Source organism: Mustelus asterias, chromosome 7 (assembly GCF_964213995.1).
Source record: "Mustelus asterias chromosome 7, sMusAst1.hap1.1, whole genome shotgun sequence".
Taxonomy (NCBI): Eukaryota; Metazoa; Chordata; class Chondrichthyes; order Carcharhiniformes; family Triakidae; genus Mustelus; species Mustelus asterias.
In genome coordinates this window covers 103,097,209-103,124,296 of record NC_135807.1, presented here as the reverse complement: position 1 = coordinate 103,124,296, position 27,088 = coordinate 103,097,209, and the positions used below count along the sequence as shown (strand labels likewise).

Here is a 27,088-nt window from a genome sequence, read left to right as displayed (position 1 = left end):
TCCATTTGTTATGTCTTTTGGGGTATTGCTTTTTTTAAAAGAGGGTCAGGGTGTCAAAAAGCTCTTTCCTTTTGCTTCTATAAATTCTTCATAAACCATTAAGCACAATCTTACTGATAGAGAACTAGGGCTGCCAATTCATTTCCTCACATTACACACAATATTTACCCAGTTACTGTTTAACAAGGCGGAGATTAGAATTTGCAAACTGCAACAGCGAAAAAAAGAAAATGAGAAGCTCTTTGGATTGGCACAGAACAATCAAAACACATAATTATAATATGACCGTTTAATAATAAACATTGTAACTTTTATTGATTGATATAGTATTGATTCCGGAGAAGTGCAATTTTATTAACCTGTCACAACATGGGGATATTGGAGTGAAATGACTGTCTTCATGGGTTGGGCAGGTCCATTGGTTTTCAGATCATACATTGTGAATGCTGAAACATACAGTAAATTAAACAAATAAAGCTACTAAACAGTCAGAAGTTGTCTCATTAAATTCATCCTTCAAAATTCACAGACACATCTTCAAATAAAAATATAAGCACTTGATTTCTGCGTAACTTGTTCTCTTTTATTTTTAATTCAATTTTTTCTAGCATTTCAAATAAATTAATGTATTCAAATAATTTTAGCAGTTTCCGAACTTTAAACTTTTAAATTTTTTTAATGCACATAGTTCCTATCGTCCATTTGGTATGTGGTAGTTTCAAATATGTGACTTTTCATTGGTTGCAAGCAGGATTTAAAGACAGGTTTCACAGCCAATGATATGGATCTAAATTGTAAGATTGACATGATTGTGCAAAACACATGACTTGTTTGACCCCGATGTGAAAAGGACATCGTATCAGGACCAGGGTCTGCAAACAGTTCTATTTAGTAGTGTCTTCCCAAAGCCCAGAAACTCAGATTTCTAACAGCACTGAAGCAGTTTTGGTTAAAATTAGGCTGCTTCTCTTTAAATATTTTTTAAAAATTTGCACTTTGAATTGGCTTCATTCAAGATGGCAGATGAGCAGCCGGTTACTTGACCTCTACCAGTGCCACTCTGAAGCTGACTGCTAAGGGTCAATCTGGGATGGGGGAGGAGTGGGATTGAATCGATTGTTTCAGACTCCAGAGCCTGACCTCCAGTCCACTCAGCAACATGGCTGAAATCAGATACTTATTATGAGAGAGAAAATTTTGGTTTGTAGGTTTTATAAACATCTGTAGGCAATCAGCATCTTTATTTACACCAACCCAGATATACATTTTAGATGTACTAGAAACTTAAAAAAAGTGTGCATTTATATTTAATTGATAACAAACTACATTCAGCCAACCATTCCAAAATGCCCAGCAGCACCAGATCCAATGTCGATCTGTTATAAAAGTGGCCACCAATTTTCTCTTCTTATTATGCTGCTTATTGGTCACTGAGACATTAAATTAGCTAAGAATGTCTTCAAAATCTGCATTCCACCACTAATGATAATTGATTTTTTTCTCCTTTCTGATAAAAGTCTTTAAAGATATTAAAATGTATAAGATGATGTAACACATAATTCCCACACAGAGGAGAAGCAGATTTTTTTTTGTCAACTAAAATTGACAATAATTATTGCCTGACTTGAATATTGTCGAGCATGCCTCAAGTTAATGTGTACCAGGCAGATCTGTGATCCTGTGAGCTGTCCAGACACCAGGAAGGCAAATAATTTTGGGGTTAAACCACAATTCACTTTAGCCAAGAAACTTCATGTTTGTCACATGATAACATAACCAGTAAGTGTGATGCGGGAGCAGTTGTCCTTTGAAAACACACAGTACAGCAATAATTCATGAAAACACACACAACTTTAAAAAAAACACTGCATTTGATTAGCTACTTCCTATTTGGATGTCAATAATGTGTAAATAAACAATAAAGACATTTAAACTGTCCTCGCCATTGTCAGATTTTATAGGGATAGAAAATCACCAAACCCTATATACAACTGCAGATACCACCCTCTCCAATCTGGGAGAGCAATGCCAAGATCTGAGTTTCATGAAGCAATTCTGAACTTGATTCAACATGCTCTTTTGGTCATCTGACTGTCCAAAAAGGACCACAAGACAGTTCATCATTGCTGATAATGTGAGACAAGGATGGCAAGTACCACAATAAGTAACATCACCTTCACCACACAAACCCAATGTAACATCAGATATTGACGAGGATATCAAGTGGCACAAAACCCTTCTTCTTCCCACTGCGCACTTTAATGAAACCATTAATTTCTTCACCCTTGTCCACACAGATCTGCAAATAGAGGGAAGCGTTAAAAAGCGAGCTGCATGTGATTCACATTAAAACCTGCAGAAAGTCTCTAGAAGCTCATTTTTCTGAGCTGCGACCTTGGAAGTGTGTGTTTGTATAATACAAAGCAAATTTCTCTGTTTTATTTCTGATTTTGACATGTAACAATATCAAAGCTTAATTGCGTGGTCTCAAGAAACTGTGGGTCATTTTAAACTACACTGCCCGTGCGGCAATCTAGTGGAGTGAAAGGTCCACCTTTAGGCAACATGCCTGATTTTTGTTCCACTGATTCACTTCCCCAGGTTACCATCCAGGCCATGAAATGCTCCCCCCAGTCTGTCCCCAACTCACCCCCACGGAATCCTTGAAGATGAATGTATTATTTAAACATTTATAGAGCAAGATGATATTCAGGTTTTCAGAAGATAAACCAGTATTCAATGTTGATTTGGCACAAGTGGTAGAAAATGCACTGATGCGTTTCTGTCATTTGGATATAACAGAGAATGGCAGGAGTTGGGGGCGAGGGGAGAGCGCGTGGTGGCAGTAACAGAATAGAATCATAGAATCCTACAGTGCAGAAGGAGGCCATTTGGCCCATCGAGTCTGCACTGACCACAATTCCACCCAGACCCTATCCCCATAACCTCATGCATTTACCCTAGTTAGTCCCCTGACATTAAGGGACAATTTAGCATGACCAATCCATCTAACCTGCACATCTTTGGACTGTGGGAGGAAACCAGAGCACCCAGAGGAAACAGATGCAGACACGGGAGCATGTGCAAACTCCACACAGACAGTGACCCAAGCCAGGAATTGAACCCAGTCCCTGGCGCTGTGAGACAGCAGTACTAACCACTGTGCCAGCCTAGGTAGGCTAGGTAAGTTCCTGATCTATTTCCCATCTCAGCTGTTAGTTTATTATGACATACTATTTAAACCATGAGGATTCACACAATGCTATTGTGGACCAGGACATTAAGCCTACATCTAAGGCTAGCCACTAGCTAAAAAATCAAGCCAGTCATCTCTTCCAAATACATAAGCAGAGATGAGTTGTTCCACAGAGAAACAGGCAGCTGCTGGTCCCTGGAAACTTTTCCCAACCGTCACAAGGCCCGCAATTTCATAGCATTATTCAAAATATTATACAATCTTCCAAACAGATTCTGTCTAACACACTCTGTGAGGAAACATCCCTCTTGCATCTAACATTTGGAAAGTGTTCGAATTTGAAGGATCTTATCAGTTGTGTTTCTGTAATCTCCTGCATCAAGTTGGACATGGGTGGATTGTAAAAGGTACTGATTGTGGTGTAAACATTAATTGGTAATTAAACAAGAGTTAATTGTTGCTGATAACATAAACGAGGTGAAAATGACACAAAGGGACTTCAAAAATTCAATACTGCAGAAAATGGCTCTCTTTCAACATTTCCAGAACCTGATGATGCATCGGTCAAATTTACGTCTGTTTCTGTAGCTAATTATTCCTGGAACAGGTCGCAAAGGGGCTTATAGCTCAAGGGGCATTACACCACATCCAGCACAACCACATCCACTCTCACACACACAGACAAACTAAGGGGTAATATAGCATGGCCAATCCACCTAACCTGCACATCTTTGGACTGTGGGAGGAAATCGGAGCACCCGGAGGAAAGCCACACAGACACAGGGAGAACAGGCCAACTCTGCATAATGTGGAGATGCCGGCGTTAGACTGGGGTGAACACGGTAAGAAGTCTCACAACACCAGGTTAAGGTCCAACAGGTTTATTTGGTAGCAAATACCATAAGCTTTCGGAGTGCTGCTCCTTCGTCAGATGGAGTGGAAATGTGCTCTCAAACAGCGCACAGAATCACAGAAATCAAGTTACAGAATACTAATTAGAATGCGAATCCCTACAGCGGCACGGTAGCACAGTGGTTAGCACTGCTGCTTCACAGCTCCAGGGTCCCGGGTTCGATTCCCGGCTCGGGTCACTGTCTGTGTGGAGTTTGCACATTCTCCTCGTGTCTGCGTGGGTTTCCTCCGGGTGCTCCGGTTTCCTCCCACAGTCCAAAGATGTGCGGGTTAGGTTGATTGGCCAGGTTAAAAAATTGTCCCTTAGAGTCCTGGGATGTGTAGGTTAGAGGGATGAGCGGGTAAAATATGTGGGGGTAGGGCCTGGGTGGGATTGTGGTCGGTGCAGACTCGATGGGCCGAATGGCCTCCTTCTGCACTGTAGGGTTTCTATAAAATTCTATAAAAGCCAGCCAGGTCTTAAAGGTACAGACAATGTGGTGGAGGGAGCATTAAACACAGGTTAAAGAGATGTGTATTGTCTCCAGACAGAGCAGCTAGTGAGATTCTGCAAGTCCAGGGGGCAAGCTGTGGGGGTTACTGATAATGTGACATAAATCCAACATCCCGGTTTAGGCCGTCCTCATGTGTGCGGAACTTGGCTATCAGTTTCTGCTCAGCGACTCTGCGCTGTCGTGTGTCGTGAAGGCCGCCTTGGAGAACGCTTACCTGAAGATCCAAGGCTGAATGCCCGTGACTGCTGAAGTGCTCCCCCACAGGAAGAGAACAGTCTTGCCTGGTGATTGTCGAGCGGTGTTCATTTGTACAACGGATGAATGAACACCTGTTGGACTTTAACCTGGTGTTGTGAGACTTCTTACCAACTCCACATAGACAGACTCCAGGCTGGAATCACTCCAGGCGGGTCCCAGCCGCTGTGAGGCAGCAGTGCTAACCACTCAGTACAGACTGACCACTCAGTGGACCTCAGAAGGCAGGCGGAGATGAAATAAAATAAACTTCTAAAAATGTTTCATGATGTCAAAATGATAGCCCTTGGGAAAATGTCAACAAAGAACTGCACGGACAGCAGCAGCAGCTGGCCTGTCAATCAAAGCAATCAAAGCAGAGTTTTTAAAACAATCACTGTGAGCTTACGCCAGTTTTTTTAAAGTTTGACGAGCAAGTCAATTACAAAACTCCAGATCATGGAAGTTAAAAAGACCTCACCTGCCCTCCATGATTCCCACACTGCAGGTTAAGGCCCTTGCAACAGTCAAAATGGAGTTTGTTTGAATTTAGCACTAAGTTCAAATGGTCCTGCTAAGTTTAGGTTTCAAGTGTGAATCATGCCCGCCCCTTTCACCATACCCACAAAAATTAGATTTGTCAGAAATGTGGGCAGTCATTCCAGACGCAGGTCTGAGTCGTGCCTGCCATTTTAAATGTCCACAAATCTCCTCAACTCTGCAAAAATCTGGCCTTTTGTTTCTGTTTTCACAAAACAGAGGGACAAATAGACATTGCAAAGGAGAAGCATGAAAGGCATAGTGAGGGAGGAAATATTAAAGTGCTTAGCATCTATGAAAGTGAATAAACCACCAGGCCAGGATGAAACTTCTTCTGGGCAGCTGTATAGGAAACAAGGGAAGAAATAGCAGTGTCTCTGACCATCAGTTTCCAATCCTTTCTGGCTATTGGTGTTATGCTGGAAACTGGAAGGCAGCTATCACAGACTGGGAAAACGGCAAGCTGCATCCGTTGATGGAGACGGGAGAGGTGCCAGAGGATTGGAGGATTGCGGATGTGGTTCCTATTTTCAAGAAGGGGAATAGGGATAGCCCAGGAAATTACCGACCGGTGAGTCTAACCTCAGTGGTCGGTAAGCTGATGGAGAAGATCCTGAGGGACAGGATTTATGAGCATTTAGAGAGGTTTAGTATGCTCAAGAATACTCAGCATGGCTTTGTCAAAGGCAGATCGTGCCTTACGAGCCTAGTGGAGTTCTTCAAAAATGTGACTAAACACATTGACGAAGGGAAAGCGGTAGATGTGGTTTATATGGATTTTAGCAAGGCGTTCGATAAGGTCCCCCATGCAAGGCTTCTAGAAAAAGTGAGAGGGCATGGGATCCAAGGGACTGCTGCCCTGTGGATCCAGAACTGGCTTGCCCAAAGGAGGCAGAGAGTGGGTATAGATGGGTCTTTTTCTAAATGGAGGTCGGTCACCAGTGGTGTGCCCCAGGGATCTGTTCTGGGACCCTTGCCGTTTGTCATTTTCATAAATGACCTGGATGAGGAAGTGGAGGGATGGGTTGGTAAGTTTGCCGACCACACGAAGGTTGGTGGGGTTGTGGACGGTCTGGAGGGATGTCAGAAGTTACAGAGGGACATAGATAGGATGCAAGACCGGGCGGAAAAGTGGCAGATGGACTTCAACCCAGATAAATGCGTAGTGGTCCATTTTGGCAGGTCAAATGGGATGAAGGAGTACAATATAAAGGAAAAGACTCTTAGTACAGTAGAGGATCAGAAGGACCTTGGGGTCCGGGTCCAAAGGACTCTAAAATCGGCCCCGCAGGTGGAGGAGGTGGTTAAGAAGGCGTATGGTGTGCTGGCCTTTATCAATCGAGGGATTGAGTTTAGGAGTCCGGGGATAATGATGCAGCTATATAAGACCCTCGTCAGACCCCACTTGGAGTACTGTGCTGAGTTCTGGTCGCCTCATTACAGGAAGGATGTGGAAAAGATTGAAAGGGTGCAGAGCAGATTTACAAGGATGTTGCCTGGATTGAGTGGCATGCCTTATGAGGATAGGCTGAGGGAGCTCGGTCTTTTCTCCTTGGAGAGACGAAGGATGAGAGGAGACCTAATAGAAGTATATAAGATGTTGAGGGGCATAGATCGGGTGGACTCTCAGAGGCTTTTTCCCAGGGTGGAAATGTCTGCTACGAGAGGACACAGGTTTAAGGTGCTGGGGGGTACGTACAGGGGAGATGTTAGGGGGAAGTTTTTCACACAGAGGGTGGTGGGCGAGTGGAATCGGCTGCCGTCAGTGGTGATGGAGGCAAACTCAATAGGGTCTTTTAAGAGACTCCTGGATGAGTACATGGGAGATAATAGGATGGAGGGTTATAGGTAGGCCTAAAAGGTAGCGATATGTTCAGCACAACTTGTGGGGCCGAAGGGCCTGTTTTGTGCTGTAGTTTTCTATGTTTCTAAAATTCACTCAGTAGCAAAAAGTTTATATGTCGCAAATGCTGTTGGCCTTTCAGCAGCAAGGAACTTACTCTTGGCCTGAGAATTTGATAATTTCTTGTCTTAAAGTCATATTCACCAGCTTCTGTTCCCTTTCTGCTTGCAACAGAACTATAAGCTTTGTTCCCTACTGTTGATGACTTACTATAGTAGTAGTTTATCCTCTTGTGTTCACATGAAGTTGGGATAACTTTGGCAAGAGTAGAATGGATGTTAAACAAATTATACTGCATTATTCACTGCTACAGAAGGGATCTTTGAGCTATTAAATATGCATGAGGAACATTGGCCCTGCAAGTTGTGGGTGCAGTGTCCTCAAAAATTACTGTTACCACACCCACAACTTCCTGATATGTGCAGAAGACATGTGAGATAGTATTAAGTAAAATCACCCCAATATCATAGACCTACAATAAAATGCACCTATGTGCAGAATCAGCCCTCACATTCCTCAGTGAGAAAACTGCATTTTTTGGAATATTTGAAACAGTTCTTCAAATCAAATACACGGAACCAATGACTTCTTGGGTTGAAATGTCAGCCCTTTTATCCCAAACAAATCCACTGCTACTAAATATGGATTCAAAAAGAATTGGCCTTTCATGATCAGAAAATGAGCTAGTAACTATATTAACAAATAATATTTAAATGAGGCTTCAATTACCATTGTTTTAATTTCCAAATGTATAGAGCCTTGCCTACTGGGAGCACATGTTAGGAAATTGCTCCAAACGTTTTCTGGATGAAATGGTTGCATTTCGCTCATGATTTTGTGATGAGCTGCATTGCTGGGTGAGGCTTTGCGTTGGGTGTATAGATTTGAGCAATCACTCCTTAGTGAGCATCTATGTTAATTGTTATATATCTGAATCTTCACAGAATCTTTACAGTGCAGAAGGAGGCCATTCAGCCCATCAAGTTTACACTGGCTCTCTGAAAGAGCATTCTACCTATAGTTCCACTCTTCTGCCTTATCCCTGCAACTTTGCACATTCTTTCTTTTCTGATAGCAATCGAATTCCCTTTTTGAACACCTTGATCGAACTTGTCACTACCTTCCTCTCAGGAAGTTCATTCCAGACTCCAACCACCCTCTGGGTGAAAAAAGTTTTCCTGACATCAATTTTACTCCTTTTGCCAATTATTTTGATTCTGTGCTCTTGGCAGCAACAGCAGTGTGAGGTCTGGTGACTTGTTGGTGCAAAGGGTGTTGACTGCAATATGGATTCATTGGAAACAGCAATAATGTCTTCTGGTTGAAGGAAGGGCAAATATAATGTTCAAACTTTTTTTTTTAAAGGTACATCATTAAGCAGTTTAAAAATAACCAGGAACTGCATGACCAAACATGAAGAACTGTGGATTGAGAAAAAATAGCAACTTGCATTTGTATAGTCCCTTTCAGGTAGGGAAATGACCAAAGGCACTTCCGGGAGTTGACATTTTAAAAAATTCATTCATGGGATTAAATTCAAATTTGGGGGCTTAGTATCTAATAGGCTATAGGATCATGCTATAATTATTTTTTAGTTTCATAGATGTGGAATGGACACCTGAGGGTCCAATATAGCAGGGGGCATGTGTCTCACTATCCTGTCCACCCCCGCTGCAATTTTCCAGGGGTGGGGAGCCATCGGATGGCCCACTTGGAATGTGGGCCAATCAAAGCCCTTAAGCCAATTAACAGTCACGTAAGGGCCTCTCCCATGCCGCTTGGATTTTACCCTCAGCAAGAAAGGTCAGGGTCAAATGTCGAGCCAATCCCCACTTGTCTAGCCCAGCCTTACATTCAAGTCTGGCTCCTGCGTAGTTTGCTTCTCCTGAGAACACACTGTAGTCTCAACAGTGGCCATCACTCCCTGGTGGCGCTGCTGGGTCAAACAGCTGTCAGCTATCTTGGAGGCAGGTTATCCCGCCCAATAGGGTGGAAGTCCCGCCTCAAGCCAATTAACTGTTAAATGGCCATGGGGTGAGCACGCCAAAAGAGGCAGGCTGGCCTCCAACTTTTACCCTAGGGTGTGGGGGTCCCAAGAATGTTGAGCTGCTTTAAGCCATGCTTCATTAATATCCATATTATCAGAGTTCCATGCATCTATTTTTACCTTCAGTTTTATTCACTTAACTCCTCCTATTGAAGTATATATCATTAAACACTGCCAAACTCCTTTTTATAACCCATTGCTCCCTTTGTCTTTCACACACGCTTACTAATTTTCTGCCTTCCATTTTCATCGATGTTCCTCTCCCTCAGGTTTGCACCCTCCTGCCAAGCCACTTAAACCGTTCCCAATAACACTAGCAAACCTCCCAGCCATCATATTGGTCCATGGTATGTTGCTTGACATGCAGAGGGCTCTACCTTTGGGAGTAATTTTATCTTTGCGGGATTATAATTGCTCTGATCTCTCATTATCGTCTCCTTGAACATATTGCTTTGACTCTCTACGTCCAAGCAGCTGTTTTCAATCTACTTTTGCTAAATTGCACATCAGTAAAGTTGGCTTTTCTCCAATTGAGAACGCTTACTCCTCTTTTATCTTTTCCTTATCCAAGCTTGATTAATTAATTCCAATTAAGGGATAATTTGGCAATGTTATTATGTAAACTTTAATTTTCATAATTAAAATAAAAACAGAAGAAGTTTTAGATGTTAATAACCTGATTTTCTTTCACATTTATCTGTCCTTCTTCTTTCGAGCCTGTGAACGGTTTGGTGCATCTGAAGACCTTCTCACCTACCATCACTTTCTGAACAAATGTTGCAGGAAAATATCCAACTCGGTCAGCGATTTTACCCTGGGGAATGAAAAAGAAAAATAACCAATAAAGAAGATTAACTTCACCTGGATCCACTGCTACAGAAAGATCAGGGCCACAGTGTTACATCCCCATCTTTGACCTAAAATGTAATGTCTCGGCAGGCTCCTTACTGGCACTACTGTGTCATGACATCACCTCGTGAAGATGAGGGGAGGAGACACAAACCATAGGGTTTGTGGTCTGTTCATTTTTGTTTCTCATTCAACCCAGATCAATACATTTAATTGTTGGCTCTGAGGAGGAAACGAGCCCAGTCAGTTTTAACCAGACTAATAAAGGGCATTGTCCTTAGCACAGAGATGTCTCTATCACTAATAGATACTAAACTGATGCACTGGCTTAGAGGTTAATAGATTGGCTGTTCTGGGAATGAGATATTGTGCTGTAGGTTCTGTTCAGAGGTTGTGGCTGAGGTATATTTTTGGGGAGACGAGGGCACCAAAATTTCAACACTCCATCTGGTTGTTCAATGGGAACAGATATCAGATTTGGAGGTCAGTGCGTTTGTTTGCTGGATTCTTGATTTTCCACCAATTAAACTTAGTTGGAAGTGTCTGAACTGGACACGATGGCTTCTGCAGTTGGACTTCTCAACATATTGGTGCATTTAGTTGCTATCCAAAGGGTTATGCATCAATCTCAAAGTCTGAGTACAAAATGGAGGTTGCAGAGACTGGAAGGTCAGAGATATAGGTGGGGGAAGTCTAGCCACAAGACCTCCATCCTGGGAGAGTGGCGAGGACAACCGCTTGCTCCCATGCCCCCAGCCTGATACCACTCAACCTCTGGATCGTTATGGGGGGGGGGGGTGTTTCTATTCTTCACTGCTGTGCACTCAGCCTCAATATATTCACACAGCCTTTATTTGGAGTATCTGAGACTTCCGAGCAAGCAGAAATCTTTTAAACCCTTTATACTGCATTGAAAATCTTTGATCTCCATCAATTTCAAAGTGTGGTGCTTTGAAAGAGGTTTCGCTGGCAGCTTAATGGATTTCTACACAGCCTCCAGTCTGCTGTGTTTATTTACATTTCCCTTCACGCTAGAATGGGGCATTTCAAGTACCTCCATTGTTCCTAACCATAATATTTACATCGACTGAGCCTGACTGACAGCTGTGGTTTCTTCAAAGGGCGGGGTCTGAGGGGGGTAGTGGGCTGACTTGGGAAAGAGGGCTGATTGGGTTCTGGGTGGGAAAGGGGGGTCTGAGTGGGGAAAGGGGATGATGGCAGGCTGAGTAGGGGGTGGTCAGGTCACTCTCATGATTGCATGGTGTGGGTGGGGACTCATTATATGTGGGTGGGAGGAGGGTGCCCCTCTTTGGTGAGGGGTTTGTAATGGTCCCCTGGTCAGGGGGGGGGGGATCATCATTTTCATTTTGGTAGGGGGCCCATCTCCCAGTGCAGAGATCTCTGAACAGCCGGGCTGCCTGGCGGTTTCCTGAGATGCATTAATTTGCATCGATCAGGTGGGTGAATCCCATATAACAGACGCTGCCAGTGCCAGTGCGAACCACTCCAGCTTTCCCACTGGTGTGGGTACTGAGTCCCGATTCGAGAGAATGGTGGCCATGATTACAACACTGGAGCACCATTTCTCTAATTACTAATCCCTGGAAGTACAGCTCCTTGCTGTGTGTGTAGGATCATGAAATCACAGTCAGATTTTGCAGAGCTCTGCACAGAACATGCTCTTTGCTTCTCTGCACACAGAAAAATGAAGCTCTTATTGTAACAATGCTCCAATTTATTCCAGTAATGATGTTCTCGAGCCAACTGCACTTAAAATCTTTAATCCAAATAGCATAACAATTTGCAATACACTTTTGTAATTACTTAGCAGAAATTGTGCAAGTAATCATCCATGATTTCTGTTTTTTCTAACTTAACTGGGACGTCGCCATGTTTATAATGCAATAAATATAACTCATGTAATGTCCAATTTGCACTTCACTGGGAGGAATGTACTAAATCTGACGTCTTAGCAGGGTGGTTTTAGTTTATCTGTTTTTTAAAACATAATTCAAAAAGTGATCACTTAAACATAAATTAATTTTGAAAAGTATGAATCAGATTTTCTACTTTAAAAATGGTCGGCAGGACCTGGATGTGGGAGTCCCACCCCCATTTGCAACAAATCCAATTTTTGCTGGTATAACAAGGGAGCAGGGTGTGATTCACACAAAAATGGTAATTGGTCGGTGCAGGCTTGGAGGGCCGAAGGGCCTGTTCCTGTGCTGTAATTTTCTTTGTTCTTTGAAAGTCTGCATGGCTAATTGAACTCCGTGCTGAATTGAAGCAAACCCCATTTTGGTTGTTGTAAGGGCCTCAATCCACAGTGTGGTAATCACAAATTTATGAGGTAGATGTAACATTCCTTAAGGGTGGATAAGGTCCGTATAACTGTCATGATCTTAGATTCTTTTTAAATCCCCTGCACTTTAAGCATGAAAGTAAAATGGGCTGAAGCTGTCAGTGACAGCCGAAAAAAAATATGCTGGACAGTTTATATTGACAAGCCATCTGCTGTAGGTCAGGAAAACATTACCACCTGGTCGAGTAGTTTCAATAGATAGAGGCCTTTGTTGATATTTCCCCAAGGACTATTATTGTCGTTATTAATGCGTGGCTGACTTTCAAAAGATATAATTATCTTAGCCGGGTGTTTTGAGTTCACACTGCGATTGATAGTTTAAAGAGGTTATTAAAGGTTTAGCTGTCTTTGATATAGGATATAAATAAAAATTTGTTTTTAAAGAGATTGACCACTTGAGGAAATTTAAAATCTTTGAACGCGTTTCTTGAATGGGAGCTTTTTCACAGGCAAGTATATATGAGTGGAAGCTGTATCAGATCATTGGAAGTTAAATTTTTCATCTTCACATGTCTCCTAAGGACTCCCCATGGTGAATATTGTGTGTGTGGCTATGGATGTAACAAGGGGGGGGATATGAGGAGCCATGGCAGGAGTTGTAGGGGCTATGGGAGGTGGGTGGGAGGCGAGTTGGCATGGAGATGGCAAGGGGGTATGAGAGGTCATGACGTCTGGGTGGGGGTTGTTGAAGGCTAGAGGGCCTAACGGTGACTAAAATAACTGGAATGAATCTCAGAGAACCAAGGTGGGTCTTCTAACCAGCCCACTTTAGAACCTGTCTGTCCCCATGACTCGCTAGGATCTGCTTCTGGGGTTGATGGGCCTGATTCTGTCCTGCCCCTACCACCCTGGAGGAAAAATTGGGTCTCGCAGGGCCCTTTAAACTGAGATGGGTCTGCTGAGGGGGAGATTTCCAACCTGAGCACCCATCTCAGTAGTGGAAATCCGGCTCTATTTATAAATGATAGTAGCCATGTTTTAGCAGCTAAAAAACTGCATTGTTAAACCTTCAATAGCATTTTTAAAAAGCTGATTCGAACAACACGTCAGGTCCAGTCTAACAGATTCTATAACCAGAACATGAACTCGACAATGCTGATTTCTATTAGGTGATTTGAGTCTCTAATGTTAAAGCACTACCATCCATCTAATAGTGCTAAGTGCAGATCTAGATTTGGTCTTACTATACTGATCCAGGTCTGTGATTAATACATCTACACTAAATAACCCAAGATATCTCATATGGGCTATGTCACTCATCATTCTTTTTAACTACTATCATTGAAATCATAGAAATCATAGAAACCCTACAGTACAGAAAGAGGCCATTCGGCCCATCGAGTCTGCACTGACCACAATCCAACCCAGGCCCTGCCCTCATATCCCTACATATTTTACCCACTAATCCCTCTAACCTACGCATCTCAGGACGCTCAGGGGCAATTTTTCAGCATGGCCAATCAACCTAACCTGCACATCTTTGGACTGTGGGAGGAAACCGGAGCACCCGGAGGAAACCCACACAGACACGAGGAGAATGTGCAAACTCCACACAGACAGTGACCCAAGCCGGGAATCGAACCCAGGTCCCTGGAGCTGTGAAGCAGCAGTGCTAACCACTGTGCTACCGTGCCACCCACTCTAGTTAAAGAATCTCTAGTTAAAGAATCTCTAGTTAAAGAAAACACACTGAGGTATGATTATTTTCCTCTAGTGGAGTGTAATAAAATCATAAACTTGTCCTTAATCAATCCTCTTCTTTGTTTGTTTGTTGGTTTACCACTAGGACCTGGATTATGACATATTGGATTTCTCAGTCATCCTCCACAAGTGTTGGCAACTGACATAGAAAAAGTGGAAATAGTGATATTGTACATTAAACATGCTGCCCCCTCACCTCATGTGCAGTGCACTCTCCACATGGAATGTTCATAATCTCTGACACATTTTCACATTCAGTCTCACATATACCTAAACTCCATTCTTAATGGAATTAAATTGCTGGGGAAGATATAGTCAAGGGAAGGAGATAGTCATCGACTTCAGGAAGCGTAGTAGAGAACATGCCCCTGTCTACTTCAATGGGGATGAAGTAGAAATGGTCGAGGTATCCAGATCACCAACAACCTGCCCCATTTCCTGTATATTTCCTATCTGTATTAGACCTTCCAAAACGCATTACCTCACATTTGTCTGGATTAAACTCCATCTGTCATCTCGCCACCAAAGTCTCCAACTGATCTATATCCTGCTGTATCCTCTGATGGTCCTCATCGCTATCCGCAAATCCACCAACCTTTGTGTTGTCCGCAAACTTACTAATCAAACCAGTTATATTTTCCTCCAAATCATTTATATATATTACAAACAGCAAATGTCCCAGCACTGATCCCTGAGGAACGCCACTTGTCACAGCCCTCCATTCAGAAACGCATCCTTCCACTGCTACCCTCTGTCTTCTTTGACCGAGCCAGTTTTGTATCCACCTTGCCAGCTCACTTTTGATCCCATGCGACTTCACCTTCTGCACCAGTCTGCCATGAGGGACCTTGTCAAAGGCCTTACTGAAGTCCATGTAGACAACATCCACTGCCCTACCCTCATCAATCATCTTCATCACTTGCTCAAAAAACTTGATCAAGTTCGTGAGACACGACCTCCCCTTCACAAAACCATGTTGCCTCTCACTAATACGTCTACTTATTTCCAATCCTCTCCAATAATTTCCCTACCACTGATGTAATTACCTGGATTATTCTTGCTATCCTTCTTAAACAAAGGAACAACATTGGCTATTCTCCAATCCTCTGGGACCTCCCCAAGTTAAAGTCCAACAGGTGGCTTTTGCTACCAAATAAACCTGTTGAGCTTTAACCTGGTGTTGTTAAACTTCTTACTGTGTTTACCCCAGTCCAACACCGGCATCTCCACATCATCACCTCCCCGCTAGCCAGTGAGGATACAAAGATTTCTCTCAAGGCCCCAGCAATTTCCTCCCTTGCCTCTCTCAGTATTCTGGGGTATATCCCATCAGGCCCTGGAGACTTGTTTACCTTAATGTTTCTCAAGAACACCAATATCTGCTCCTTTTTGATCTCAACATGACTCAAACCATCTACACATCCTTTCCCAGACTCATCATCCACCAAGTCCTTCTCTTTGGTGAATACTGACACAAAATACTCATTTAATACCTCACCCATTTCCTCTCGCTCCACACATAGATTCCCTCCCTTGTCCTTGAGTGGGCCAACCCTCTCCCTGGCTACCCTCTTGCTCTTTACATATCTATAAAAAGCCTTTGGGATTTTCCTTAATCCTACTGGCCAAAGCTTTTTTGTGACCCCTTTTAGCCCTCCTTACTCCTTGCTTAAGTTTCTTTCTACTTTACTTATATTCCACACTTGCTTCATGTGTTCCCAGCCTCCTAGCTTTGACAAATGCTTCCTTTTTCTCTTTGACTAGGGTAACAATATCTCTTGTTGTCCAAGGTTCCCAAAACTTGCCATACTTATCCTTCATCCTTACAGGAATGTGCCAGTCCTGAATCCCTATCAACTTACACTTGAAAGTCTCCCACATGCCAGATGCTGATTTGCCCTCAAACATCTGCCCCCAATTTATATTCTTCAGTTCCTGCTGAATAATGTTGTAATTATTCCCCCAATTTAGCACCTTAACTTGAGGACTACACTTATCTTTATCCATAAGTATCCTAAAGCTTACTGAATTGTGGTCACTGTTCCCACGAATCAACCGATTCAAGAATAGCTTCTTCCCTGCTGCCATGAAACTTTTGAATGGACCTACCACATATTAAGTTGATCTTTCTCTACACCCTAGCTATGATTGTAACACTACATTCTGCATCCTTTCCTTTCCTTCTCTATGGTCTGCTTTGACTGTATAGAACACAAGAAACAGTACATTTCACTGTATACTAATACATGTGACAATAATAAATCAAATCAAAAGACATAAATAGGTCTGTTTGATTCAGTGAAACAATTCATTGTTGAGGGACATGTTGAGCAGTTGCTGTAAGAGTGGTTGCTACTGCAATTGGGTTGCTGATTATTTGCTTCACCTTTCCTTATACACCCTCTGCAAAATCAATGCGTTCATGTCATACTACTTGGCTTAAGGTACAATGTCGAAATATGGCAGTGGAGTTTGTGTCTGCTATATATGGTAACCGAACTTCATGCCGGGGCATATATTCATCAAAACCTTTGTTCCAAGTTCATTTCAGGAGAGTTATTAGCTTGTTTATGGAAAATCACAGTAATATTTGGGAGTAGAACTTCCACAGGGTTCTGTGATCTTTCACCAGACTTTTTGCAGAAATTTGGAGCAACAGAGCAAACAGCCACTGATGCCCTTTCACTGGGATTTCCTTTGATCCTTCACAAATTAATGGCAGACTGAATAGCAGAAAGTGAATGGAAATTACTGCTGACATCATATGTCATGATGTGGAGACGCCGGCGTTGGACTGGGGTAAACACAGTAAGAAGTCGAACAACACCAGGTAAAAGTCCAACAGGTTTATTTGGTAGCAAAAGCCACTAGCTTTCGGAACAGGCTGTTCCTTTGTCAGGTGGGTGGGAGTTCTGATCACAAACAGGGCACAAAGACACCGAACTCAATTTACATGAATAATGATTGGAATGTGAGTCTTTACAGCTAATCAAGTCTTAAAGGTACAGACAATGTGAGTGGAGGGAGCATTAAGCACAAGTTAAAGAGATGTGTATCGTCTCCAGACAGGACAGCTAGTGAGAGTTTGCACATCCAGGCAGGTTGTGGGGGTTACAGATAGTGTGACATGAACCCAATATCCTGGTTGAGGCCGTCCTCATGTGTGCGGAACCTGGCTATCAGTCTCTGCTCAGCGACTCTGCGCTGTCGTGTGTCGTGAAGGCCAACTTGGAGAACGCTTACACGGAGATCAGAGGTTTAATGCCTGTGACCGCTGAAGTGCTCCCCAACAGGAAGAGAACAGTCTTTCCTGGTGATTGTCGAGCGGTGTTCATTCACCCGTTGTCGTAGCGCCTGCATGGTCTCCCCGATGTACCATGCCTCAGTTAATCCTTTCCTGCAGTGTAACAGGTAGACAAGGTTGGCCGAGTTGCAAGAGTATTTACCGTGTACCTGGTGGATGGTGTTCTCGCGTGAGATGATGGCATTAATGTCGATGATCCGGCACGTCTTGCAGAGGTTGCTGTGGCAGGGTTGTGTGGCACATTGAATGTCAAGAGGAAATGGTTAGATTCCCTTTTGTTGGAGATGGTCATTGCCTGGCACATGTGATGTGAATAGCACTGCTCACTTATCAGCCCAAGTCCAAAGGTCTTACTGCATTGGGCATGGATTGCTTCATTACCTGAGGAATTGCGTACGACATTGACAATTGTCAATCACCAGCAAACATGCCCACTTCCTCAGAATGGCGGGAAGGTCATTGATGAAGTAGCTGAAGCCATTTCAGCCTCGGACACTACCCTGAGGAACTCCTGCACTGGTGTCCTAAGTATGAGATGATTGGTTTCAACAGCCTATTCCCTGATAAAACCATGAGACATTGGAGCAGAATTAGGCTACTCGGCCCATCAAGTCTGTTCCGCCATTCAATCACGGCTGATATTTTTCTCATCCCCATTCTACAAGACATTGTGCTAGCTATGTCTCCAGTGTTATAATCCAGGTCAGAAACCCCAAGGTATTTTATGAAGTCAGCCTAGACAATAGGGTTTGCACTATGAATTTGGCTAGGGTAAGCATGAGATGTTTAACTTTAGGTATGATTCAAATAACCCACTCGGGAGGTTTTAAACAAACAAAGCTGATTTAAGAATACAGTCAACACATAGAAAGAAAATTAGCAATAGTTTTTACCAAAAAACATAATATTGTATAAACCTTAAGAACTAAATGCACTGTTCCAATACAACAAATCTCCTTATAAACATACACCTACCACAAGTTTAGCACAGGAAATAAGAATGCTCATGTGATGCTGGAACTTAGTCTTTTGGTTGGAGAATTGAAACTCTGACTTCCCAGCATTGTACCTTGCAGCAGACCCCGAGGTAGAGATAACACCAACTGCGTTCTAGTTCTAGTTCTTAGCCAGAAAACCATTGCAAGAGACAGAGGCAATCCTTGCCTCTAGTTACTAGCCAGCAAACCACCAACAGCAGAATTTTCACTCCAGAGAGGCAAGAAAACCTGCTTCCAGTCTGCTGTTCAAGCAGCTTCTAACTAAAACAGCAGCCAAAAATTGAAAGTAAAAGAACTCTTGTCACCAAACCTGTCAATCATTCTTCCCTCAAACAATTTAAAAGGGTTGTAAACTCGTAAAACTCCAAAAAAAAACAAAACTCAGTTTGAACCATTTAAGCAGCAATAAAAGCACATCTAAGCAGACAGGTCAGCAACAATGAAAAAGAAAACGCTTCTTTCAAACTGCAGAGAACATGATTTTAAAAATACATTTCTTAAAGGCACAGTAGTGTCACACCAGCTGATTCCCACTGATTCAAATTTTGCAAATGATCCTTGATGCCATGCTTGGTCAGATCATGTCTTAATATCAAGTGTAATCATTCTCACCTCACCACTGGAATTTAGTTCTTTATTCTCACTTAATTGATCAATCAGTGCTCCTTCTTGTTGAACACTACTTGGAAGAGACACTGATGGTAACCGGGATGGCAGCACATACTTTGGGTGGATGCCTTCACTGCTGACCAAGCTGACACAGTCCTGAAAGATATATCTGTCCAAGTCACCCTGCAGCAGATGGTCAGTGAAGCAACACAGAGGGAAAAACCTATTTGACCTCATCCGCAGAAATCTACCTGTCACAGATGCATCTGTCCATAAGATTATTAGTAGGAGTGACCACTGTACAGTCCATTTGAACACCGAGACCCATCTTTACACTGAGGATGCCCTGTATTGACATAATTATGGTGGATGGTGTCTGTCTACTCTTGACTATGTTTTGGACCAAGGCTGTAATGAAGCATAGTTCTGATTGGTCCTCACGGAGCCCAAACTGAGCACTGGTGAACAAGTTATTGCTGAGTAACTGCTGCTTGATAGCACTGACGACAACAACTTCAATCACATTAATGATCAAGAGTAGACAGACACCAGGCAGGCAGTGGGCTGGGCTTAATTTGCCAGCCAGCCTGCAGAGGGAGTTATTGCGTATGCACAGAACTCAGTATCTGCACATGCGCAAAAGCAACTGTAGAAGGAGCTATTGCACATGTGCAGACCTCTGATGCTTCACATACGCATTTACAACAACAGGGGTCTGGCAGACAGAGGGCAAGCTGTCAGGCCCCTGCTGTCGCAGGCAACCTCATAAACTCTCTCCTCCCACCGCAATTGTGAGCCACACCACACGGACATCTAGCCCCCACCGCCCGATCCGATCGCAATGCAGAGTGGTAGCGGGCCCCCCCTCCTTCAGGCTCTGCCCCCCCCCGTAGGCCCCATCCCTTCAAGCACGCCACCTTCAGGCCCCACCCCCATAGGCCCTACCCCGGCACTGCCTGGTGCGCAGTGCCAAGGTGCCAGGCTGGCACTGCTCAAGAGGCACCCTCCTTGTCCTCGGCCTCCCCAGGGGGCCTCAAAGGCCTTTGGTTTCACTGACGAGGCCAACATGACGGTTCCCCATTCATGGGGAGCAGGTATTTTCTTGCCGGAGAGAACCTCTCCCGGCGAGACCATGAAGGCAAGCGAGCCCAGACAATTCAGTGCTGGGCTCGATAAACAAATGTAAGTTGATATTTAAATAAATTTGAATAAATGATTTAGTCTCTGGCCCATTTCCAGCGAGAAGCTGACCTCGCTGGAAATCTGGCTCCCGTAAAATCACGAGAGCCGAGAAATCGGGCGTGATTCCAATTTCTCGGCTTTCACACGATTTTACCAGTCATAATGTGGAGTGTCCGGGTCACTGGGATTCGGGGTCAATACTCTGTACTGGGAAGTACCTGCCTGAGTATTACAAACCATTGTAAATAAATCAGTTTTGGTGAGGAACACCAGCCTCTCAGAAGTTTTTTCACTAATGATGTTGAGGTTCTGCTCAAAGCATTTCTGGATAACTGGCATTTCCGAACAAGAAATTTGCAAACTGGAGAGGTGACAGTGTTGTGTGTGTTTTTCATTTATCAATTCATGAATATGGCATCGCTGACAGGGCCAGCACTTACTGCTCATCCTGAATTGCCCTCGAGAAAATGATAGTGAGCCACCTTCTAGAACCACTGCGGCCTGCTGTTGTGATTTTGACACAATTGTATGGCTTGCTAATCCATTCCAGAAGACACTGAAGAGTTGAGCACACTGCAAGAGGCTGGAGTCACAATAGGCTGGACAGGGTAAGGGTGGCAAGTTTCCTTCCCTAAAAGACATTCGCAAACCATTTCTTTTTTCAATTACTCCAGTCATTGCAGTATCACTATTTCTGATGCTAGTCTTTCATTTGACATTATCTCACCTAATTAACTGCATTAAATTCTTCATTTGCCCTGGTGAGATTTTAACTCAGACTTTCAGATTATTCAGTCCAGCCTCTGGATCTCTAATCCAGTCACATAACCACTGTCCTACCATACTCAAATGTAAGCAGAAAATACAGGACTGAAGAACTTGCACAGCTTGCCCCCAAGGCCCCAACAACCAAACACAACTTACTCTCGGACTTTGATTACTACACCAATTGCACGGGTAGAGTGTAAGAAGAATTTTAAGCAGGCAAAGACGCCAATAGATTAAATCTACAGTAACATCCAATTTATGTATGCCAAAAATACATTCATCGGAGGAATGTCTAGATTACATATTTTGCTACAACAATTTCCTCTCTAAGTTTTCTACTGAACCAGACCATCTGTCATCTTATTTTTAGGAAATGTACAACATGAACCAACTATCAACGCTGACTTGTGAGAAAAGTTTTGCAGTCAATCTCCTGCTGCTTCTGCTACTGTGAACCCTGACTAATACATTTAGGTAGGTTAGAGGGATTAGCGGGTAAAATATGTGGGGGTAGGGCCTGGGTGGGATTGTGGTCGGTGCAGACTCGATGGGCCGAATGGCCTCCTTCTGCACTGTAGGGTTTCTATGATTTCTATAATACGTAACTCTCCCAGCAGGGAGATGCTAGGACTGGTACCTTGGTCGGGAAGTGTGCCAGCATTAATGGAATGAAGGGAATGGAGAGTGTATCGGCATTAATTCAAAGTGAGGAAATGGGGAATGCCAGCCTGAAATGGGGAATAAAACAGTGCCAGTTTGAAAAGTGTGTGAAAGAGCATCATTTCACCCTGGGTTGGAGAGGAGCAGAGTGCCAGGATAATTGTGGGTAGGGGCGGGAAGTAGAGAGACAGAAAAGTGTCAGCATCAATCGATGAGTTGGGAAGGTGTATTAGTGTGAGCAGGAGAGGGGAGGGTGGATGGAGCACAATACCTCAATAAACTGCTTCCCAGAGCTGGGGTGAGGGGAGGTGAAATGTTGGAGAATGGCTGTTGAGGTAGTTTGTGAAGAATCGGATTGCCTCTTAAAACAAAACAAATAATATTTTCATTTCTATCCACTGTGATTTTTAAAGTGTGAATGTAAAAATTCTGAATTTTTCAGGTAAGAATATCCCCAGACTCCTCTAAAAGCTTCACTACTTTTGACATTTGTAGGCTTGGGGAAGCAGAAAGCTCACATTTGAAATAATTGGACACAATTTTTAGTTTGCAGCGTACAGTTCTGACACAAATGAACTGATAGTCAACATGATGGAGTTCAAATCCTTTTTTTTTGAGCAATTGATTGGCAGAATAAAATCAATTAAAAATTTTACTTCCTCCTGTGGCAGATTCTTTGCTATTACTGTGAATAACAAGATTTTAAAATTTAAAGAGAAATTATTTCCAAGTGATGAAGAGAATGGTTTTTAATACAATAGCCTTGGATGAAGGCAAAATTTTACCACGAAAGGTGCAATGCCTATTTCATTGCAGGCCCCAAAATTATTTGAAACTGCACTAACTAAAGTCTCAAAAATCAGCCATTTCTGTGAATGACTGAGAAAATAAATGTACATTCATCATTTGTATTCCACTTCAGAATGAATTTGGAAAGAGCATTTCCTCTGGTTTGGGAGTCAGAGACAAAGGATCCATCAATTTAAAATTGTCACTAAAAATAAGGAGAGCATCAAATGCTTTATCACAGGGAAATGTTTTATCACAGGGAAACGTTGAAGCAAAGACATCTGCATCTTTTAAGGCAAGAGTAGCGGGAGACATAGATACCCCGCATTGGAGAAAGTGGTACAATGGGATTACTTCTGCACTGTTCTAGCAAAGAGCTGGCATCACCTACAATGAAATGAATGGCTTCCTGTGCTGTAAAATTCTACCGTTCTACGAAAAGGAAGATCGATGCACAAGGTTCTCAAAACTATTTTTTTTCCTTCAGTTCTGTATTTGGCGCTTACAAATGGTCCTCACTAATTCAAATCTCCAATTTTGCTCAGTAACTGCTATGGAACCATTTTCCATACTACTGGCTGCCGTTCTAATGAATGCTGTAAAATGGTCTAACTACAATCTATAAATTGAGTTCTTACTCTGTGTAGAACATAGAACAGTACAGCACAGAACAGGCCTTTCGGCCCACGATGTTGTGCCGAGCTTTATCTGAAACCAAGATCAAGCTATCCCACTCCCTATCATCCTGGTGTGCTCCATGTGCCTATCCAATAACCGCTTAAATGTTCCTCCAGTGTCTGACTCCACTATCACTGCAGGCAGTCCATTCCACACCCCAACCACTCTCTGAGTAAAGAATGTGTAATGAGGAACCATTTCTATGCCATCCTGTGACGCATGAGCTTGGTGTGGCATGGGGTCTGCCTTGGAATCACCAGGTACGGTGCTTGGCTCCGACGCTCCTCATTAGCCTTTTGGGATTCCACTAGTTTACAAGCTCCATGAGATGGTCAGGCTGAAAATCCTATTTCTTGCCTGCACTTTAAGCATGGGGCTGTATGCGTCAACAGATGTACCTATCATGGAGGGACTTGTGGAAAGTAACATGAAAAACGTAAATGGAATTTTGTTTGAGGCACTGAATAAAACATGAAGCAGCAATGACAAAATAAAACAGAAAATGCTGAAAGTACTTAACAAATTAGGTAGCACCTCTGGCGAGTAAAACAAAGTTAACTTTCTGGTCAATTGCTTTACATCAGAACAACTCATAATGGAAATATAGAGTTAATGTAATGATATCAAAAAGGAGGATTTCATTGCAAGAGATTTGTGAAAAATCGAGCTGTAGTCACCGCCTGCAGCTGAGGTTAAGGAACAATCAAGTGCAAGTAGTCAAATTATGGCAGTGCTTGACAGGTAAAGAATAAAGTATTATTTTCTCTGGTGAGGGCCCTTTTCTCCTTGCAGGAGGTTGCAATGTCTTCAGCAATGAACAATGCTTGATACGTTTTTGATTCATTAAAGAGGTTGTGATTGAAACCTGTCAATTGTTGCAACCTCAACCTCAAAGCATGGCAAGGACTGTATTAAATATGACTGTGATGGTGACTGTGATGGTGACCTTTCATGCATCTGACTCATTCCAAGCTGTTGCTGGAGATATCTCACAGCTTGCAGTGTGCTGTTGCATGAGGGAGGTCACTGGAGTGCTGGATATGAAGGGGGACACCTTGCCAGAAACAAGGAAACAGAGTGAGCACAAGAGTTGCAGCAACTGTGCCTTTCTACCATGGTGGAGGCTGTCACTGATTGCACTCTTCTGTGAGCCTCCATAAACTTGACAATTCTGATGAACTGAAAGGGATTCCATTCCTTCAGTGTGAAGCTGGTGTATGACCATGGGCAGCACACCATCCAGTATCTTGGCAGTAGACATGATTCTTCATTAACATATCATGACAAGTCACAAGGCTGGCTATTCAGGTGTCATCCACACATGACATGGATCACAGTTCCAGTTCTGAACCCATGCACACAGTGCAGAACTATAACAAAACCCATGCAGCCACAAGGAACATTGCCTCGCTTATTCTGAAGGAGGCTCAGTTGAGTGAATATCAAGATTTGTGGCATATAAAAACATTTAAAAAATAGGAGCAGGGGTAGCCTATTAAGCCTGCTCAGTAATTCAATATGACCAAGACCGATTTCAGCTTCAACTCCGTTTTCCCACCCGTTCCCCCATATCCTTTGATTCCTTGAGACACCAAAAATCTGTCTAACACAATCTTAAATGTATTCAATGATGGTGCATCCACAACACTCTGGGGTAGAGAATTCCAAGGATTTACAACTTTTTGACTGAAGAAAGTTCTCCTTGAAGCAGTCCTTAATCGCCTGCTCCTTATCTTGAAATTGTGCCCTCTTGTTCTAGATTCCACAGGAAGGGGAAAGATTGCTGCATGCTCACCATTCTGAGTGAACAAACCCACTGGAGGGTTCAACGGCCTCCAAGCTCCCTCCGGCGTAGCCATCATGCCTGGTCTCTGTTTGTGGAGACCAGTAGAGATTCTTGCTGGGCTCCTACGGTGTCCAAGGGTCCAATAATCCCACGAACAGGGAGAATCCGGCCTCAAACAGACTCAGCATATCTAAATATTAATTTAAATATGGTGATCTAGTTCCCACCCTTATGGGGCAGGAATCAGATTGTCTGGGTGTGGTGGGTGGGAAGATACTGACAAGGTTTGGCGCCGGCGCAGAACATGCTAAACCACTCACCCGCAATTCTCCGGCCCCTCTCTGCTCTAATGCGCTCTGCGCTGGGCATGATATGGCTGGAAAATCACGGCTGTTGTCATTGCTAGAGAGCACTGGATTATTTGCTTCTGTCAGTTCCCATCAGTCTATTCCATTTTGGTACAGTGGTTAGCACTGCTGCCTCACAGTGCCAGGGACCTGAGACCTGAGTTTGATTCCTGGCTTGGGTCACTGTCTGTGTGAAGTTTGCACATTCTCCCTCTGTGTGGGTTTGCTCCAGGTGCTCCGGTTTCCTCCCACAGTCCGAAAGACATGCTGGTTAGGCGCATTGGCCATGCTAAATTCTCCCTCAGTGTACCTGAACAGGTGCCGGAATATGGCGACGAGGGAATTTTCACAGTAACTTCTTGCAGTGTTAATGTAAGCCCACTTGCGACTAATAAACTTTAACTTTTCTAGATGCGTCACTGAAGGCAGCCAGCACCAACTTTCTGAAAGAGTTATCCATTTCACCCCATGCCCATCCCCTGTATCCTCCCTCCCTTAATGACAACATTACACAAAGTTCAAATTCCATACACTTCTTGTTTTTCATTTCTTTACAAATCAACCTTAATCACTGGTTTCCTATTCCTAAGCGAATACCTCGCTCCTTGATCCAAACTTCCACTTGGGCTTGAGTCTGAGGAGAGGTTTTCTCCAAACAAAGACTGATTTTGACTTTCATCTTCAATTGAATTTTACATTTCATCAAACATATTTGTCAGACTCGGATCTGAATTACATTCCCACACAACTTATATTGGAGTAGCTATTGGTACTCCATTTGTATCCCAACTTTCCAACTTCTTTCTTCTTTGGGAACCTCTGAAAGATGATTCAAATGTACAACCTCACCTTTCTATTACCAAACATCGGGACCAAATATGTGTGAGGACCACATATTTTTATGACGCCTCCTGATAACCACTTACGATGATGTTCTTTCACCTGTAACCTTTCGTTCACCTTCAGACTTGTTTCCCTCACTCTATTCCCATCATGACTCTTTCTGCCTGGATTATTTCTCTTCTACTAACTGTGCTAAATGGTGTGTGCAGCAATGAAAACCTTGTTCTCTGCTGTCTTCTAGGAAACAATTTAGCTGGCATTCTGCCGATAGTAATGGAAGTTGTGCTAAGTTAAATAAACAGAAAAATTGCCAGTTTGTGACTCAAAGACAACTGACGTTTCTTCCAATTTGTATCTTACATTTGTTTAATAAGAGCAAGTTTAACAATTTGTACTGTGTGCTCGAATGTTCTGTTTGAAGCAGGAGGATATAGTACAGGTCTATGTTTTTTACTCCATTTATTCACTTGGAATTTAAAAATTCTTCTGAACGGAACTGAGGCATGTTGTTGGATACAATCTCCTCTGCAAACTCATAAGCAGCAAACAGATTATGTAAAATATCTGGAGTTGATGTTCGATGCATTGAAAACCTCTGTCCATTTTGAACGGCAATTTGTCACAATGAAGTTGTTTCATCAAAGACAAAGAACAATACAGCACAGGAACAGGCCCTTCGGCCCTCCAAGCCCGTGCCGCTCCCTGGTCCAAACTAGACCATTCTTTTGTATCCCTCCATTCCCACTCCGTTCATATGGCTGTCTAGATAAGTCTTAAACGTTCCCAGTGTGTCCGCCTCCACCACCTTGCCTGGCAGCGCATTCCAGGCCCCCACCACCCTCTGTGTAAAATATGTCCTTCTGATATCTGTGTTAAACCTCCCCCC

At 43.2% G+C, this 27,088-nt stretch overlaps 1 protein-coding gene across 1 annotated transcript in view; it reads right to left on the bottom strand.

The window, feature by feature from the left end:
• Window positions 1-291: 291 nt before the first annotated feature.
• The window catches only part of stac (SH3 and cysteine rich domain), a 186,940-nt gene continuing 160,143 nt past the window's right edge, over window positions 292-27,088 (bottom strand). The window contains exons 10-11 of the mRNA XM_078217125.1: window positions 10,003-10,140; window positions 292-2,299 (exon numbers count right to left, since the gene is read on the bottom strand). Coding sequence (XP_078073251.1) covers window positions 2,201-2,299; window positions 10,003-10,140 — 237 coding nt within the window. The 3' untranslated portion in view covers window positions 292-2,200. The remainder of the gene's footprint in view (window positions 2,300-10,002; window positions 10,141-27,088) is intronic.